Source organism: Chenopodium album, chromosome 23 (genome assembly GCF_948465745.1).
Source record: "Chenopodium album chromosome 23, dcCheAlbu1.1, whole genome shotgun sequence".
Classification (NCBI taxonomy): Eukaryota; Viridiplantae; Streptophyta; class Magnoliopsida; order Caryophyllales; family Amaranthaceae; genus Chenopodium; species Chenopodium album.
The window spans coordinates 34,003,565-34,023,599 of NC_137856.1; the positions used below are offsets into that span (position 1 = coordinate 34,003,565).

General features: G+C 31.8%; 2 protein-coding genes across 3 annotated transcripts; both read left to right on the forward strand.

Moving 5' to 3' along the window:
* The first annotated feature begins 10,234 nt into the window (after positions 1 to 10,234).
* LOC145608906 (putative ribonuclease P/MRP protein subunit POP5) lies at positions 10,235 to 13,716 on the forward strand. Of its 2 annotated transcripts, none has more exons than XM_081664494.1 (4): positions 10,235 to 10,373; positions 11,760 to 11,947; positions 12,056 to 12,193; positions 13,289 to 13,716. In XM_081664494.1, the coding sequence occupies exons 2-4, from the start codon at positions 11,770 to 11,772 to the stop codon at positions 13,435 to 13,437; spliced, it is 465 nt and encodes a 154-aa protein (XP_081520620.1). In that variant the 5' UTR covers positions 10,235 to 10,373; positions 11,760 to 11,769; the 3' UTR covers positions 13,438 to 13,716. The 2 variants fall into 2 exon arrangements, with proteins under 2 accessions (XP_081520620.1, XP_081520619.1); XM_081664493.1 differs by lacking the exon at positions 10,235 to 10,373 and adding an exon at positions 11,021 to 11,087.
* A 2,882-nt stretch (positions 13,717 to 16,598) lies between these two features.
* LOC145607439 (uncharacterized) lies at positions 16,599 to 18,141 on the forward strand. The gene is made up of 2 exons (XM_081663088.1): positions 16,599 to 16,832; positions 17,599 to 18,141. Exons 1-2 carry the CDS (start codon positions 16,671 to 16,673, stop codon positions 18,139 to 18,141), a joined length of 705 nt encoding a protein of 234 aa, XP_081519214.1. The 5' UTR covers positions 16,599 to 16,670.
* Positions 18,142 to 20,035: the final 1,894 nt, after the last annotated feature.

A 20,035-nucleotide genomic window follows, 5' to 3' on the forward strand; every position in this document is an offset into this window, starting at 1 on the left:
TTCAGGAAATTCAGAGACAGTAGTTCTGTGAAAAAGACCGCAAATTGAAGCATGTCAACTATGGTTCATCACAAATTCATGCCTTCTGAGAATTCTGCCTCCAACAAAAAACTACAGGGATCAGGGACTCGAATACAGTAGCTGCATGAAGCAGCTTGTGAAGCATTCAAACTACTGGTTTGTCATATAGGGCAGGAGTATATAATCTCAAATCAAATGAGCCAAATAATCATTGATACTCCAAAAACAAAGGCTGATATTGTAACCTTATCTGAAATCAGCATCAACTTCCGGAGAAGCACTGGAGAATAATGTCATGATATTCAATAGAGAAGCAGAGATCCTCTCAAAACCTATACACCAGGACAGATCTGAATCACCAGAGATGTATTCTGAAATTCATCTTGTTGATTCAATTCTCGAATCATAATGGCCTATCAGCTGAAACTTGCAGATCGTCCAGTTGATTAGTGTTCAAGATACCTTCATGAAACACCACAAATAGCCATATTTCTGCATTCCTGGAAAGGCAATGAAGGAAAGTTTATTAGTAACTTCCTTATATAGAAATTATACTCGAGAAATCATATAGTACACATAAGCAGATTATAACTCCCTGACTAGAAAAAGTTTGTAACCTGCAAAATAACACCAAAAGAGCACACATGTCAAATCAACAAACAATAAGTTATAACAGAAGTCAGATACATCTATGTTGCTCCTTCTCCCTTTGTTCCCCAATTCTTGATCTTATTTTTTGGTTTGGGGTTGGGACAGGGAGGGAAGCAGGGATCAAGAGAGGAAAATACTCGGTCCAGTAACAACTTACAACTAAAAAAAAGAAGGAAGTGACTACAAGCTGCAAGCAATAGCATTATTACAATCGTTACAAACAAAGATGTCTGAGACATTCCCAACCAAGTAGGCAAGAGATAAAAAGAAAAGTCTGGATCATAGCAAAAGCTGCAACAAGGTACACCGGATATCAGAGAGATACTATTCATATTATAGCTAATTAAATTTGGAGCAAACATGGCAAATTGACAACATAGGAGCACCAAAGTAGAGGAAGTCTCATATTATTCTACATAACCACTAAATTTAGAAATAAAAATTTTTCTGCCACACATAAGGGGCGCACAGGGTTCCGCAATTAAGATTCTCACATAGTTCACCATAATGTAAAAGTTAAATGAACTAGGAAAAAAAAAGTTAGAAAAAAAGGCGCATTAAGCTTATTGAGTTAACTAGTTCAAGTCCATGCCATCTCCAATTTGACTGCAGATTGGGCTGACAGCAGAAAATGATCTCTCGAAAGGTGAAGGATGTAAGTTTGAATCCCGACGACGCTTGAAAGAGCAGCTCTCAGAAGGACAAGCCTCAGCTTCGAACTTCCTGCGGACACCTCTAGCTGCTTGCTGCTCCGTAGGTGTAAGTGGGAAGACCTGTCCACTGACTCTGCACAGCGAGTTGTGATTACCATATAGAATTCGCTGGTTACAATTTTTGTCACAAATATGAGTCTGCCCAGTAAGTCTGCATCGGTACATGTTTCCACAGACATGCTCGTTTTGACATTTCCAATCACACTTGTGTCCTGGGTTTGGTCCATCCTGACCCAGAATAGTCGACATAAATATAACATTTGAGGAGCCAGTCATCATTGCTGCTGTGTGTGCCTCCATTGAAAGTCTGTGGAACCCCATCAGAGGAAAGGAGCAATGTCAATGAAACGACGAAGAGGGTCTTAACCTAAACCCGAACAACTTCTACTAAAAATATACATGGTTTCAAAGAATTGTCCGAAGAACCTAACACTACTATCTAAAAAAAATGTACAACATACCCATACTTAAGATCATTCTAATTCTAATATCTCTAGCCTATTGCTCGCTAAATCTGACCGTGATTTCTGATTGTTTTTACTAAGCAAATCTCGAATTACAAAGATCAAACCATGTTGATATCTTGTAGAGTTGTGGACTTGTGGGTCATTCATAAACTCTTGTCAGCTAGAGAAAGTACGTTCTTAAAGCAGAGTGACCATTCTAAAATCACTTCATACTATAATTTTACTAATAACCAAATACAAGTTGGTAGATTGAGAGTGACAACGGGCAGTGATGGAGACGAGATTTGATCGATCGATCCAGGTCTTACTAGTACAGTAGCACCCCCAACTCCCCAAGGGCCATAACATAACCAACTAATCTAACTCGCATCCATGAAACCATGTACGGACATGATCAGCCTATATAATCTGTAATCATCTTAATGAACCATCTATCAAATTGCATTATTTTTTATTTTAGAAATTGACCTAAAAGAGGAAATTAAACTATAATAAACAGTAGATCTAGAAATAAAACTATTATAAACAACAGAATTTAACCAAGCAGTAACTATCTAGATAGCTAAAATAATTATAACAATCAAAACGAAGTACTATATCACAATTAATTTTACCAAAAAATAAAAATGTAAACTTTAATCTAATGGAATTATTTTTCACAAAATCCCAAATATGGGTAAAAATAAATTCACGAACCATTTTCACTAATTAAGACAAATTCATTAATAAATAAATAAATAATTATAAAAATGTGAACTTTAATCTTATGAGATATTTTTAACAAAAACCCCATAAATTGGTACAGTAAAAAGAAAATCACAAACCCATTTCAGTAATTAAAATTAAAAAAAAAAATGAATTTAATAATTAAAAATAAAAAAACACTTACTTGTTAGCTGAATTAAGAAAAACCCAAATGAAGAACCTGCAAAAAAAACCTAGCAACACCAAAAACAAAACAAAATTCCACTCTCTCTCTCCTTTCTCTCTCTAAGAATTTCTTGAAATTTGTGTAAAAACTGGGAAATGTTAGGTTAGATGAAGGTAAGTATTTATAGAGTGAGATGGGATAAAGAAACAAGATAAGGGGTATTATTGGAAATTAAATGAAATTCAATTGAAATTTCCTCAAATTTCACTTAAATTTGAATTTCGCAATAAAAATAGTTCACATTTTTTGTCCTTTATTTGTGAATTTTGTCATTAAGACCATAAAATTAGGAAGAAGTCAAAGTCTTCGCTTTTATTTTTATTTTTGTAGAGAGAGAAAAAAGAGAGAGAAAGTGTGAGTGAAGAAGAAGTTGGCGAGTGAGACGGAGGTGCATTAACAGTCACGTGTGAGTGGGGTGACTTTGAGTTGAGGTACTGAGATGGTGACACGTGGTGGAATCAGATTCATCTTGGCCGGTGTTTGTAGCGTTCTCTCTCCTATTTCCTGCATGTTTGGATGTAGCCGTTACATTGTGGTGGGCCGTACAATTTTTTTAATCTAATGCCCTCGTCACTTAAAGAGTGCTTTCGCAATTAAGAATCGATCTTATGATGCCTATAATTCGATAAAGTAAACTCTTAACTAAAGTTATTTCTCACTCTCGCCTTGATTTTCTAATTAATATGCCTTCTTTTAAGTTTACGGATTAATTTGATAACAAAGTACTGTATTGTTTAGGGAAAAAGCTACACATACATTTATTGTATGTGGGAGCCACATACATTGTGACATGGCAGCATGTCATATGTTCTTTGTTTGGGGCCCAAGATCCACTTATTTTCAAATTTCATTCAAATTTAAATGAAAATTCAAAGGTTTGAATTTCAAATTAATTGTCATTTCCAATGCAATTAGTTTATTATTTTTTTTTACAAAAAAACTAAAAAAATATTTCAACATTGATGAACATCGCAGAGAGAAGGAACGAAATGAGCGACGAAGGAAGATAAACAAAAAAAACCTTGAAGCTGCTTCATTATATTTGCAGACGCTTAAATTTACATCAACCGCAAATATTATTCGGTTTAATTGAACAAAATAATTGTTGTTTACATGAGAATATTGAGAATTTTGAGTTAATTAGGTTTCGGAATTTTCGATTTGGGGGTTTACGAACTGGATTGATTCTAGTTAATTATGTAAATGTATATTATTATTTGCAGAGTTATTGTGTAATTGACTTGTTCTTCCTCCATTAATCATATCCAATTCATAAATGGGTATGTTTGCAGAATATACCCATTTTCAATTGATTAGTGAAATGAGTCTTCTCTTCCTATCGATTTCAAATGGATTTGGATTTTTTGTTGGAATACTATAATTGTTAAAGGCACATAAGTAACCGATTGCATATTGAATATTAGCTAATTAAGAGATTTGAAGTCCGACAACAGCAATGGTTGAAACAGGGCTTAGGCCGTCGACAATGATGGCGGAAAACCCCCCAAAATATTCAAACAATTTTATTAGATATTTTTTTAGTAACTCAGGAAACTATATTTGGTACGAAAAAAATCTGAAAACATTATAACAATTCATACTATGATTTTTAGTAACATAGGAAAGTATATTTGGTAAGAACATATCGATTCTGAGTGACTTGATTATTTGAAAGCTTTGTCTCTCCCTTTTTTTTTTTTTTTTTTTTTTGTTGTTACCTTTATAGTGATCTTGTGTAATTATTGTTTTGGTAATTATAACTACCAAAGGTTACAAAAAAAGTATTTATAATTTTAAAGTGGCGTTGATCATGTATAACTGTATTTCTTTAATATAAATTCACATTTAGAGGAAAAAAGGTCACTCTATCAAGTAAAGAATATGGATAATTTAGCAATGATGTTTTTTTAGCAATTCAAATAATCCACTACTTTTAATTTTTAGTTTAAATTTGAATGTATGTGGCTCCCATATACATTATGACATGGCAGCATTTTATTAGTTGTTTTGATGGGGCCCAAAATTCACTACTTTTAATTTTTAGTTTAAATTTGAATGAAATTTCAAATTGGGCTAAGGTTTAAATTTCTAATAAGTTGTTATTTTCAATGTAATTAATTTAATATTTTTTTAAAAAATTTTTTTTTAAAAGAAAATCATTTTTGCAACTCAGGGCCTGTTCACATTTACTTAATTTCAGTTCAGTTCAGTTCAGTTCAGTTCCAATCAGTTCAGTTCAGTTCCAATCAGTTTAGTTCAGTTCAGTTCAGCTCTTAATTTCCCTCTCACATAAAATATTTATTTTAGCTCAATTCAGTTCAGTTCAGTTCCAATCAGTTCAGTTCAGTTCCAATCAGTTCAGTTAAGTTCAGTTCAGCTCAGTTCAGTAAATATGAACAGGCCCTCAGTTAACAATGTTTAAGAGAAAGGACGACTTTGGCAAACATAGAAGATGAAAAAACATTGTCATCAAATGAGAAGGTGAATGCGTTGGATTCTTTGGCAGTGATGGTGGTGGGGTTTGCGGCGGTGGTGGGTTGTTAGCTAGGATGGCAGCTTGGTTCTTGATAGAATGCAGCGTCTTGTGACAGACCACGCGCGATATAAAGAGAAAATCTATGGAGGATATAAAGTAAATTGTGATGCATTTGTAAATGAAGGAAGCTGGGTGGGTCTCGCGACGGTGGCTAGAAATGCAAAGGGAGAGGTCCTATATATTTGGGGTTAGATTGGCAAAGAAGTATGAATGCACTAATCGATTTTCCTAAAAAAAAAAAGAAGGATAAATTCTAATTAACAATGTAAACGTTTATATATTATTTGCAGAATATATTGTGTTATATATTTTGTGTTTCAATTGAGTTATTAATCCTCCCCAATTATAAAATGGGTATGTTTGCAAAATATACTCATTTTCAATTGAAGTAGTGAAATGGGTTTTCGCTTCCTATCAATTTCAAATGGATTTGGATTTTTGTTTGGAATACAATAATTGTTAAAGGCACACAAGTAACTGAAGTCATATTGATAAATAAATAAATTGGAGATTTGAAGGTTGACAATAGTAATAGTTGAAAATGGTCTTAGGTCGACAAGGTCGTCGACAATGGCGAAAACCCCCAAAATATTCAAACAATGCTGTTTATAATATCTTTAGTAACACAGGAACTATATCTGGTAAGCACATATCTGAAAAGGACACAACTATTCTGTAATTTTTAGTAACATAGGAAACTACATTTGGTAAGCACATATTGTTTCCGAATTACATAATTCCTTAAAAGCGCATAATTTTTCCATTTGGATTTTTTTTATTGTTACCTTTATAGCGATATTGTGTAATTTTATTTTTTTTGGTAATTATAACTTCCAAAGGTTACAAAAAAGGAATTTATAATATTAGAGTGGCGTCGACCTTATATAATTGTATTTGCTTAAAATAAATTCATGTTTTGAGGAAAAAGGTCCACCTATCAAGTCTTTTGAGAATTAGATAATGTGACACCATCAATGAAAAGTAATAAGAAACCATGGTGAAAAAGTAAAGGTAATCAAGTAAATATTATTTTTCTTAATTTGTTCAATAGGTTAGTACATTAATTAGTAACCGTATATATGTTAGAGGAAAAATGTAATATATATAACTTGTTTTTCTAGTAATAGGGGATGCTAATTCATGAAATTAGTTGTAAACAATATGGATTATTTAGCAATGATAAGTTTTTGTCAATTGAAATAATTATTTAATGTAAGATGTCATACATGATCAAAATAATGAAATTAAATAAACACTATAAATTTTGTTAGACGATCACCTTAAACACTTAAAAACTGTTTACTTGTCAAAGGACCTTTCTATATTACAGAGTATAAAAAATGTAATAAATGTAATATTTCTTTTCAAATCCTTACTAGCATCACAGTATGATAAGTTCATTTAAAAAGATAATCGGTGGCTTCTATTTCATTCTATATAAAAGATTTAACTGAAAAGTCTTCATTTGTATATAGTCCTTATTGATATATGACATATCTTATACTTCCTATGTTACTATTTACTTGACTAACATTTCTAAAATGAAAATGTCACATTACTTGACCCATACTATATTTGGTATGCTTTTGGTAGATAAATTATCTAAATTATCCTTATAAAGTGCAATTAATGGTAAATACGTAAATAAACATGTTAGAGGATATACTCTCATCTATTAATAAGAGTTTAATCATTAAATCACACAAGGGAAAAGTTTAGATGCAATTAACATCATATCAAGAGGAGCTTAATTATAGGTAAACTAACATTATTAGAATATAAATGTCCTCACACTATTCATAAGTGTTTTATCATACTTAAAAGGTAGGGACATATATTCCCACATTATTAAATAGATTTTTCCCTTTTATTTAGTATCTTAATTTGTAGTCGTGTATGTGTTATAGGTTTTAAAAAAGATATAAACCATTTTTTTTTAGTAACAACACTATGAAAAATCAAATAATTTTAAACAATACATAAAATAATCCTTAAATGTCGTTTAATTAAATACTATAATTTGTACAATGTGATATGTTTGTATGTTTTTAATAAATTTAATAAATAGCATGAATAATGGGTTCTTCGCTTCTTCCTTTATTGATTATACTAACCAATAGGTATTAAAACATGTGGTTTGTTACTAAAAAAATGTCGTTGTTACTAAAATAATAGTACTATAAAACTTTGCAAATAAAAAAGATAAGTTATAAACACACGAGAGTATTTAGCAATAAGCGATAAAAATTTGTGTGTAACCTTAACTTTTGTGATTTCATGTTAACTTTCAATTATTTGATAAAAAACCTTCAAGAAATGAATAAAACCCTCCAATATAATATATGAATTAATCCGTACAACACGTACTTGATCATTGTATAATTGTAGCTAACACCTATTTAATTTTATATAGTTCCTTATACGTAATAAATATATGATATGAACTTTTTTTGGTATGTTTGAAATTTTTGTAGTAACAATAATGACAAATTACTAACCCTTCTTTAAAAAAGTTAACAAACATAGTAAGGTTAAAATTGTCCAACTTCATAAATTTTTTGAAAATATATCGATATGAATGTCTATAAAAAGATCTTTAAAAAATAGTTCCATTGGTTTTTTTATAATAATTTTTTGATTTGTAGTTTGTAAAATATCGTTAAATGAAGTATTATTCGATTCTTATAATAAACATCTCTCTTCATTAATGACGTTGACTAGGATGCTATTTTCTCAGTAACAAAATTGTATATTTTAGTAACCTAAAATATTTATTTAGTAACAAGAAAGATTTTTTGGCGCCAATGAAATTTGTCCCACCTTGTTATGGTAAATGGCGCCAAAAACAAAAAACTTTTCCCTCTCATTTTTTTAGCTAATGATGAGTTGTCAATTTTTAATTGGTAATGTATGTTGGGACCACATACATTCAATGTATGTGTATCATTTCCCTATTGTTTAGACCTTATCAAATTATATGGGTACTTGTTAATATTAAGAAAAATCGACTATAGTTAGGATAATCTTTGAGGGACGTAAGGAAAAGAGTAATTAAGTAATGTTTGGTGAATAGTAGATTAGTAGTAGTGAGTGGTTTTGTTTGTTTGTGATTAAGTAAATAATGATGATGGGGTTAGTGATCTTTGCTTTGGATTTGGACGTTTAGTAGGTGGGGGCCGTGGGCCCATTTTTTGTTCCTTTTGGTCTTTTGTATCTTGATATTTTATTTTGTTACTTTTGGTGGTGTGAATAGTACTAATAATGTTTTTGTGATTTTGTGATGCCATTAGATAAATTGAATTTAGCATTTCAAGTATTCAACATCTAGGTAATGGATCTATTGTCTTTGTACTTGATTGTGTTGTTCCTAACACATTTCAATATAATAATGAATTAATGAGAGAGGAATCAAGAATAAAGATGGAGTAGTAGTGAAGGAATAACAATTTGTGAATCGTTTTAAACTAATTAATTAATTTATCATATATTAATGGGCTCATGCTGTCATGCATGAACCTTAATTATCTTAAATTATATTCATCATTGTACCAAGTATTTAATTAACATTATTGTTATTTATAGTACTCTACTTATGGAGACACAATTCATAGTGTAGATTCTCTACCTATGAGTTAATGTCAAAATTAGCTTAAGTTTGGAGGAAGAGATGAAGGGAAAAACATTTACCAGATAAGAAATAAAGCAAAGTAGGGAGAAATATATGAAATTGCGTAAAACAAATAGCGGACATTAACTATTCATTGTTTGATTTGAAGGATAACATAGAGAATTAGTAGCTGGGATGATCCTATAATGATAGAAAAAATGACCTTCCATAATTGTCAATAGTTGAAAATAAGATTGTAATAACTAGAGTTATAGTGGATTAGGTTAAGGTTGGTGCAGCTCAATATAAAGTCGAGTCAAAAGAAGGTAAAATTTTACCGACACAAGCGCCGAAAGCGGTTTGGATAGTTTGGGTTCGTGTAGGTTACCGGTTACGAGTCATTGAGCCAATATTGGACATTCGAGCAAGGGAAAAGAATGAAGGAGAGACAAAAAAAGGTGAATACGTGTAAATGCCGAATTGTACAATCCAATGCTATCAAAATCACAATCCAGATTGTAAGATCTTACAAATATCATTCAAGAAATTTGAATTGTGCTTAAAATCGAATCTGCACGAAATCAAGCATAGGATCATTTGAATCATATAGGATCAATAGAATCATAGAATCGCAATTCTATTCCAGTTCTAACAATTATATATATATATATATATATATATATATATATATATATATATATATATATATATATATATATATATATATATATATATTGGTGCTTGGTGCTCTCTATCAAAGTATCAATCATATATTAAAGGCTTAAAGCTTAAGTATATACAAGTATATATTGCTTATATCATTACCTTAAGGGCGCTACATATATCATTAGATTCATTACCCAAATATTTTATGAGTCGATGAACATTTTAACCCCTATTGTCTTACTGTTATTTTATTGGCCCATGAACATTTTAACCACAAATTATGAAGATGAAAAAATTTACTCCCTCTGTGTTTTTTTAAGTGATACACTTTGACCCGCACATAGTTTTAGGCAATTTAATTGGCTTAAATAAAATGAGAGTGAAGGATAACTCAAGTGGTTAGAGCTTACCTCCCGATTCCAAGAGATCTTGGGATCGATTCTCATCACCCGCCCTTTGTGGCTCTCTAAACACCAAAAAAAAAAAAAAAAATTTGCCTTATAATATTTTAATGTATTTTTTTGACAAAAAAGAAAGTGTATCACTTAAAAAAACACTGTCGGAAATAAAAAGTGTATCACTTAAAAAAAAAAAAAAAACACAGAGAGTATTGGCTTTTTCATATTCTCTTCACCAACATTGAACTCCAACTCTTTCCTTAAAAAAAATAAAAATTTCAACTGCAACTTTTCAATTCTCCATTGCTATTTTCAAGAAATTCAAGCTACTACTCCATACTTTCTGTTGCGAGCTTGCATTTAATCAACGGTGTAAGTAACAGGTATGTAATTATATATCTAAATTAGGGGTTTTTCAATCATTTTTTCCTTGGTTTGCTAAGCAAAATTAAAATTAAGTCTTTTTTTTTTTTTTTTTTTTGTTGGCAAATTTGCAGGTTTGATTAGCTAGTATAGCTGCTAATTCAATTTAGGGTTTGTTTCACTTTTCTGTTTTTTGAATTTAATTTAATTTTTAGGAATTTTGTTAGGATTATGTAAATTATTAATTTTGAAATTGAATGTTGAAGATTGAACCGTTGAAGTGCTGAATTTTCTTTCCTCAATTCGAACTAAGAAGGTAAGATGCAAGTATTGTGGTGTGGTGTGTGCTGGTGCTGTTTATAGGTTGGGTTATACTGTTGATTATTTTGCATAATTAGTTCAAATAATTGGGTAAATTAGTAAATTAAAGTGTTGATTTTAAGTCCAATTTCACGGTGTTTCGCTATAGTTATAATCATAATAGTGTTGATTTTTTTTTTTTTTTTTTTTTTTTTTTTTTGACAGCTAGTGTTGATTAATTGTAGTACAAGTTCCTCAAAAAAAAAAAAAATGTAGTAGAAGTTGTTGTGGATTTTTCAGTGCAGTTATGGATTAGTGTGAAGTTGGAGTTATGTTTGTTGTTACAGGCTTACAGCTGGTCCAATGTGGAGTTGTGGTGGTTGGATGGTGGTGATAATTTTCATTATATACTTCATAGTTGCTTATGAACTTGGGTATTCTTTTGAAAAACTTATCATCAATTAATTGGGAAATGATGAAATTCACCTAATATGACGAAAGCGATGTCAATCTGATCTTTGACTAGTTTCTCTATATGTCTTAATGATGTCTCAAGGCACTTGTTATGGACATTTTCTGGTTATATAACTTGAAGGTACTAAATCATAATTTAATTACATTTAGTACAAAAAAATGAGATCCTTGTTGGGTTGAGTTCAATGAAATGTACTGATTTTTGCATTTTTAATATGATTGAATATAAGCTCAACATTTGGGATTATTTTAGATACAATATTTGGTAGGTCTTCGGGAGTGTTTTGGCAATTTTTTAGTAGCTCGCTCCTGATCAATCTATGTCCATTGTTTTTTCATGTTTAGTGCAACAAGCCAACAACGTGAACTTGTTGTAGACAAATGTTTGCTTTTTTCCTTGGATGCAAAACCACTTATCTTCTTTGGCCCTCAAGGATTTCATTGGTTAATTTTGGTGGTATGTAGTGAATTTATTTGCTGTGGTTATTATTTGTTTTACTGTGTCATATTGCTGCTAGTTAAGGTCTTCTCTGAATCGGCATTTCAGCATGAATCTAATTGCGTATCGTTTACTGAAATTTGATTGATTATGAACTGATGTAGGATGGCATCTTCTGTTGTCATTTATATAGGTGAGAAGTCATGGTGGGATTTAAAAATAGGTACATGGTGTTGGAAATATTTCTGGATCCTAACAAGGATCTCATGGTGGATGATCCTGTTATTGTTACCCAGTTTAATGTGGCGAAAGCAATAAAAGACAGCATTCTTGTCAACTTTGGGGAGTGCGGTCTTGCTTCTTCCCTTGGTTCTTTCCAAGGTAAGAGACTATACATGGTTTGTGTATGACACAATTTGATTCAATGGCTGTACTTTACTTTTTTTTTTTTTTTTTTCCTTCTGATTTGCGGCATGAATATTTCGGCAGTCAAGTATGTGAATCCAATTACAAAGTTGTGTATGGTTCGAACATCAAGAGAGGACTACCAGAAAGTCTGGTGTGCAATTACCATGGTTTCACGCATTGGAAATTGCCCTGCTTTATTTAACCTGCTTGATCTAAGTGGTGAGTTGCACAACAACTATTAAAAACTAAAATTTCTAAATCAAGTTTTCCTGAATTCTGTAATCTGTATATAAGTTCTCTATTTTCTTGATTTGTCTGAGTAAGCAACTACTTTGCATTATTTCTCTAAGCATTGAGCTTTTGATCTGATCTGTGGGCAAATTGTTGAATTGTAACAACTTTATGTTAAGTGCTGTGGTCTTAGAGCTCAAATATTCAAAATCCTGTTAATTTTGTCTTGTTAATTTCTGGGCAAAATGGTACCAAATTTATTTAAAAATCCAATTCAGTTTGTTACAGATAAATGAAAGTTCGTGTTTGACATGCTTTCTAGTTAGTCATGAGGTTGAGGTGGTGGAATAGTGGCATTGTTCCCCACCTCAAAATTCTATGGTCTAGGTTCCATATCTCATATGACTCATATTATGGATTTAGACTCCATCACCCAAATAAGAAAAAAAGAATATAAAAAGAGGCTAATGGAGCACTAAGTTGATACTAGGCCTGTTATTCAACAATTTCAACCCAAAGAGAAGGAAATGAAGATTGATCGAATGAGGTTTTGATTCTAATTTTAGGTTGTTTGTTGGAAGGTCATTTGTATACAACTCTTGTCTGTTAAGATTTGTAAGCCCCATGTTGACTGCTAGAATAGTAACTTAGTTGATGATTACTTAGATTGACAACCTAAGATGACAGTTAAATACTTAGATTCACAATCCACACCTTTGCTATGCTTTTGATCTTTAATATCACTGATCAAGCTATAGTACATATATCAGTAAGCTTCTCCTGGAAGCTTGAAATTCACTTTATGCTTTTTATCTAGTGCAGCATTTATTTAATATTCACTTAAGTTGCTACCTTTGGCTGTTGCTTTTACTAACACATGGACCATACTCTCAGGGAGGTTAATTTACCTTAAAAGTCAACTAATCTACCTTGTGACGATTCACCATGATTATAAACTGAAAATAACACACCCCCTCCCAAGAAAAAAAGGCTCTTCCTGTTTGTTCCATGGCCTCATTTGAGGGGCTTTTTGTTCACCTGAGAATGTCATTTGCTGACACCCTTTGTTTTTATCTGAGACAGGGAGTATCAAAGCTTGCAGAAAAGCTGCATTGAATTGTGAAGAAGCAAAATTTGCGCAGTATAAGCTTTTAAAGGGAGGTCAAGTAACAAATGAGTTGAATCGCCAAATGCAGAACTGTTTCGAGAGGATTAAAGTACTGGAACATTAGTGAGTATTCCTGTATTTAACTCATTATTGTAGTTCTGGAATTGAAGATGCTTAGATAATCTTCCAATTTTGTATGATGCTCCATATGAATTATATGCTTAGTTGGCAGATAATTTAAGGTTCGCATAGAGTTCAGTGAGATAAACTCAGTTTTGCTAGTAAGTTCTTTCACAACTAAGTTTGAGCTATTTAAATGGCCTTGAAATTCTGGACCATTGTTTTGGGTTCCAGAATCAAGTTCTCTTGTTTCATATAGTCTACGATATGCCTTGAACCCAATTTTATATGTATAGTAGATGATGGCCCCGTGATCTGATTGTTATCAAACGCCATGACTTGCTGTCCCTAACACGTGATTTTAGGCTAGTTTCTGTATACTGTAGAAGTTTTCTGAGCATCTAAAGCTGTTTTTAGTTTCTTCTTACGTTTCTTTCTAGTGGATTATATACGGAGTTAGAAGTTAGAAGTTGAGGCAGCAAATTTCTTATATGATGCTACTACACACAATAATCCAGGTCCTTTTGGATCTTATCAGCATTTAGTCACAGTTTTTAAGTTTCTGCATTTTTTTTTGGGAAAGGTACATAACTACATACGAAGTTTATGATATATGTGGGTCCGGATTGGGTTGATGACTCTTAGGATAACAACCCCACACATCACACCTTTCTAGTTCCTCTCAAGCTTCCATGCGGCCATGCCCCCGGTATGAACGGAATCCTTGTCGCTTCGGTGGTAGGTACTGTTGGAGATGCTATCACCACAACCGACTCGAGTCGAGATTTTGTAAATATAAAGTCTGAATGGTGAGCAGATTATGTAGCTTTAAATTCTCTCCTCTTTTATGGGCATGCAGTGTGGATCATAAACTCGGTGTTCGAGTGTTGATCCCTCTTGTATAAAATAGGGTGTTTAGTACATACAGTAGTACATTAATATGGGCAGTTGTGTATGGACCGTACTGCCTTTATTTAATGCTTGCTATTGATTAAATACAGTCGATTTAAAGGTTGCTTTAAAATTGGGCTTGTGGATTTAGATTAACAATCAGTCTATTACCATTACTCTAATTCAGATTTGGGATTTGTTGCCATGAAAATTCTACTGCACACAAACAAATGCATTTACAGAGTTATCTGTTGTGCACATTATTCGTGTGCAGGGTCATGCTAAGTTGATTTGTTGTGTAAACGAGAGTTGATCTTAGATCTTGATTACCGGCCTCTATTTATCCTACTTTATAAGCAAAATTAGTAGACATCAGTCATAATCAAACACTCGTGCTCGTTAAATATACTAATTTCAGTATCACTAACTCACTATAGTGTGCGGAAATTGATTTTGGCACACCCTTAATTGATTTTGGCACACTCCTATGTGAGAAGAGCATAGAAAACTGTGCTCTCACATAGGGGTTTGCCAAAATCATTTCCGTGTGCTATGTGCTTGTGTAAATTGAGTAATTAAGTAGATTAAAGCACCTTGTTCGCCATTAATTAAGTTAGTCATGCATTTAAATATATATAATCTGTAAGTTAAAGTGAATGATCATTTGGTTGATAAATTATTATTCCCCTGTGATGTAACATAGCTAGAGATCAGAGAATATTCTGTATATAGCGCATGGCTTCAGCTTTGGTGAATTCTTATCAAGGGCTTTACATTGTGTCAGTAAACAAAACCATCACATGCTTGGATCAACTTGGTAAAAGAGTTGTGCTTTACGAATTAATTTAAAAATGTATGACAAAATCATGTGTCTATCGGCTTTATTAATGTGTGATAGGCTTCATGTATCTATTGTAAAAAAGTTTGATACCAGAATAAACTTTGCACCGGAAAGAGCATTATTTCAGAGTCAATATTGACAGGCCTCGTGGATTTTAAAACATAATGAAGAAGGTAGATTATAAGATTTCAACAACCCATTATATGAAGATTATTGTGTGCCAATTACCTAGCTAATCCCCTTTTATTTAACCACTTACAGTTGTCTATCATACCATTTTCATTAAGCAACCTTTACATAGTACTTTTGTGTGCCTATTTGATGCTGCATTTTAGGTTTATTGTCCTTAACAATGCTAACGATAGTCATGTACAAGAAACCCTTTTGTGGACAGACAATCTAAAATTGAAAGTTAGTAGTATAATTTACTCCGTAATATTCTTTGAAAATTACAAGTTTAAAGTACTTCTTTCATTATGTATAAACTACAGAGTAGTACAGTATTGTTTAATCTGAGCAAACATTTTACAAAGTACAAGTATCATGTTTAGGGGAGACTTAGGTTCTGTTCACTTCAGCTTAATTTCAGTTCAGTTCAGCTCCAATCAGTTCAGTTCAGCTCTTAATTTCCTTCTCTCATAAAATATCATTTCAGCCCACTTCAGTTCAATTCAGCCCTAATCAGTTCAGTCCAGTTCAGTTCAAATCAGTTCAGTTTTAGTTCAACTCAGTAAATGTGAACAATCTCTTATTATATTAATGTATATGTTTCCGCCAAAGTTATACGAAGTACTCCGTTGGCCACTAAAAAAAGAATGAGTTTGACCCTAATTTTAAAAAATGAACGGCTAAGATTTATTGATTTTGATTTTTTTTTTTTTTGACAAGAAATTATTTTTGTATGTTACTAATATTGATTAAAAATTAATTTAATTATTTCCTAACTTATACAATTGTTGAACCAAAATTGATCCATGAAAGTTAAAAAGTTAGCGGCGTTGGATTAAATTTATGAAGAAGGTTTGGTGGGCATCACAAGCAACGTAGCAGACTCCACACTTTCACACACAAAATACAGTCATACTCCAAATAAAAACTTAATTAAAGTCAAAAAGTAATTAATTTTTAACAAGTGTATCTCCTTATAAATACTTCCTAGTTAACACTATTTTTTTGTTGTCATAAAATTCCTCCTTATTTTCCTCCAAATCTTATGCATTTCGTTAAACATTTGAATTCCTCTGTTTTCTTCTTTCTACCACCTTTTTAAAATTTTATTTTCTCATTTTCTGTTCTTCTACATATAATAATAAGATTAACAAAAAGGGTTTAAATTGGGAATATCCTCCTTTTCTTGGGAGAGTACTAATTCTTTTGATATTTATTAGTAGATCATTCAAAAGATTTAAGATTTAGCTAAAAGGTTTTTTTTTTTTTTTTTTTTTTTTTTTTTTTTTTTTTTTTTTTTTACTTCTTCTATATACAAAAATACAAGTAAAATAAAAATGAAGGAGAAAGTATTGGATTATTTTTTTGTTCCATTGGGTTTATTGATAATGGTGGGATATCATGTTTGTCTTTTTTACAAAATCATGAAACAACCCACCAAAACTGTCGTTGGAATTCATGCTATTAATCGACGTTTATGGGTTGAAGCTATGATGGAGGTATGTATTTTCTCAATTTTTATATTTTCTGTTATTTTATTTTATGTAATTTTTTATGTTTCATTTTCATATTTATCAGCATTTTTTTAAGCATTTGGAGAAGAGTCAATCTTTTTGTTAATTTGGGATCAATATGATGTCAATACAAGTAATTTTAAAGTGTGTCATTTTAATCAACCTAATATCTATTTTCATTATGTTTATATCGAAGATTGATCGATCAATGTCACAGTGCCACACACTCACATAGTCTCATATACGTAAATTGACAAATTATTACGGTTAATTAAAATGTTAACACGTACAAAGTATATATATTACATTGAATTTCTCATACATGGTGTATGTACTTGTTAGAGTACGTACCTCCATATGATTTATTTTATATAATGAACGTTCCAAGAATTGTTAATACGTACTAGTTGTTATAGATGTATAGGAGCTAAATTTTACAAATTTTTGGGGTTTCTTTATTTTTCAATCATGAGTAAATCTGCTTGAATTGTGAATTTTGCATAAAATTGACACTAGCTTAGGTTAGAATTTCTAAGTAAATGTCATTCATATCACTCATTTGAAGTTGGTCTTGTGAAATTGTGATTAAGATTGAGATTACGTAAAGTGGTTGTTTGGTTGACATAAAAATATATATATACGAAGTTGAAATCATGAAGGGGTTTTTATGGTATTCCAAAGTTTTATTTTCTTGTTACTGTGAATGGCCATCAGAAAAAAGTTTACTAACAAAACCCAATGAATATGGCAGGACACAAAGAACGGAGTATTAGCAGTACAAACACTGAGGAACAACATAATGGCATCAACCCTGTTGGCATCAACAGCCATCATGCTCAGCTCAGTAATCGCGGTGCTTATGACAAGCCGAGGCAGTGGCAGTATGTTCGGTGTTGTTCTAGGGGATGCTAGCCAAATGGGATTCTCTGTTAAGTTTTTCAGCCTTGTGGTATGCTTCCTCTTGGCCTTCCTGCTAAATGTGCAATCGATACGGTATTATAGTCATGCTAGCATCCTCATCAATGTACCATTCAAGAAGGTTTCTTCTCCATACATGACTGCTGATTATGTAGGGAGGATTGTTAATAGAGGAGGCTACTTCTGGTCCCTCGGATTGCGTGCCTTCTACTTCTCGTTCCCATTGTTTCTTTGGATCTTTGGTCCTATACCAATGTTCTGCAGCTGCATTTCTTTGGTTATCTTGTTCTATTTCTTGGATTTTACAGTCGAATTTGGGGCTTTGAGTGATGGTGAATGTGTGTTGGATGGTCATGATGAAGAACAAGCTAGGTAGATGACTTTGTTGTGTTCATTGTGTTATGTATGGTGGGTTGTTTGTAGTTCAAGTATGTTGCTTTTAGGTAGGATCATCAACTGATATCCCATAGAAACAGTAGAAATAATTACAAAAGCAACTCAAATTCAATCAAAGTTGAATTAAGTTGCATTATATTACAACATATAAATTAAACTTCTTTGGTTTGTAGTATTTTTGTTGAATTTTTGTACTATGTATGTTACTTTAGTAAATTTGAATCTGCAAGAGCTAAACATCCATATCGCCTCTTGAGAATCTCTACCTAATGCATTTCTAGTTTATTTCTCTGTCAAATATCAACGTGACAACTAATTTCGAACAAAAAAATTACATCTATGTGCGTAACAATGTGACAATTAATTCTGGACAAAGGGAGTATATCTATATTTTTTTGGGGTGAAAAGGGAGTATATCTACTCGATTATCCATCTTGACAAAAGATGCAATTTTTACATGACTAGATATTTATGTATTCAGTGAACTCCTCTTTAAGTTGTTACAAAATTACTTCAATAGGAGTATTTACTTTTGAATGAACAAAGTTTGTTACCTTCCTACCTAGTAGCTAGGAAAATTAGAGAAGTACTTGGTAATGTTTATAGACTCAGCAAGCATTATAACAAACATAAATGGGCTTCCAACTTCCAAGTGGTGCCATTAAAACTACGATACATACAACTTGCATAGTTGCATGCCTTCCCATATAGGGTGAGTCGTACACTTCACACTTGTAAGAACAATTGCAACATGCATTGTAATTTATAAATGAAGTTGGTTGACATATATGATATATATCTATATATGGAAAATTGACTTCTTCCCTTACTTTTACTTGCGTCATTACACATTTAATTGAAATCACACATAAGTTGATCAGTATGGACACATCTAATGTCGAATGTTTATGGAAAATTTCTAGACTGTATGGAAGTTAATTTTGACACACCTTTATGTGAGAGAACTCAGAGAAGCATAAAAAAGTGTGCTCTTATAAAGGACGTACCAAAATTACTTTTCAGTTTGCCAAATTTTTTTTCCAGATTTTATATACTACCTCCGGTTCAAATTATTCGCAACAAAGGAATATTTTATGTCTCACAAATAATACCACTTTGTTGCGAGTAATATGAACCAGAGGTATTACTTCATTCATCTAATAAAATTATTTATGATGCATCATACAAGTTCAATTTTTCACATGGCTTACATTACTTGACTTATTGTTTAGTGATTATTTTAATTAGTAAAAAGAAAATTAAAATTACGGAAAAGAAAAACGAAAATTTTAGACTGTTAAAACTTAAAATTTACAAATTTTCTAATGCTGTTATTGATTAAAATAGCTGATGGTAGAAAACATTCCAGGATGGGTCATGCATTCATGTGATTTGCGCGGAAAGTTTAGTTTGGCTAAAAGTTTACACCTTTTTTTTGAATTTTTTTTTTTTTTTTTTTTTTTTTTTTTTAAAAAAATCTTCAAATAAATGTATATATGCCGCATATATACTAGTACGGTAGTACCTATTGTTGCCAGTTAGTAAAGAACCAGCTACGGGCCTACGGCCAAGGATTCAAGTATTTACCTCCCAAGCCATTCACTATTTTAACCATTAGTGGTAGAGTTGATTAAGTTAAACTCGAGTAGCTTGCAAGTTATCTCATCTCATTAGCACACAAACTTTACACTCTCCTATCTCTCCATTCCAACAATTTTCATTCAAGGTCTTCAATTCTGAATCAACGCGGTTAAATTTTATTTGTCCTAATTATAAAAAATTAAAAAAATGTAGGTCGTGCTCATGTCATATGGAGTAAATAGGCAAGCCCCACTGCTCACTAAGTTCTTCATTGGTATAAGGGGGTTTCTGCA

Excerpts from the sequence above, each read along its gene's own strand:
- LOC145608906 (XM_081664494.1), top strand. The coding sequence starts at position 11,770 with ATGGTGGGATTTAAAAATAGGTACATGGTGTTGGAAATATTTCTGGAT. Across the intron at positions 11,948-12,055 it reads TTCCCTTGGTTCTTTCCAAG|TCAAGTATGTGAATCCAATT; the intron begins GTAAGAGACTAT and ends ATATTTCGGCAG. Across the intron at positions 12,194-13,288 it reads TAACCTGCTTGATCTAAGTG|GGAGTATCAAAGCTTGCAGA; the intron begins GTGAGTTGCACA and ends TATCTGAGACAG.
- LOC145607439 (XM_081663088.1), top strand. The coding sequence starts at position 16,671 with ATGAAGGAGAAAGTATTGGATTATTTTTTTGTTCCATTGGGTTTATTG. Across the intron at positions 16,833-17,598 it reads GGGTTGAAGCTATGATGGAG|GACACAAAGAACGGAGTATT; the intron begins GTATGTATTTTC and ends TGAATATGGCAG.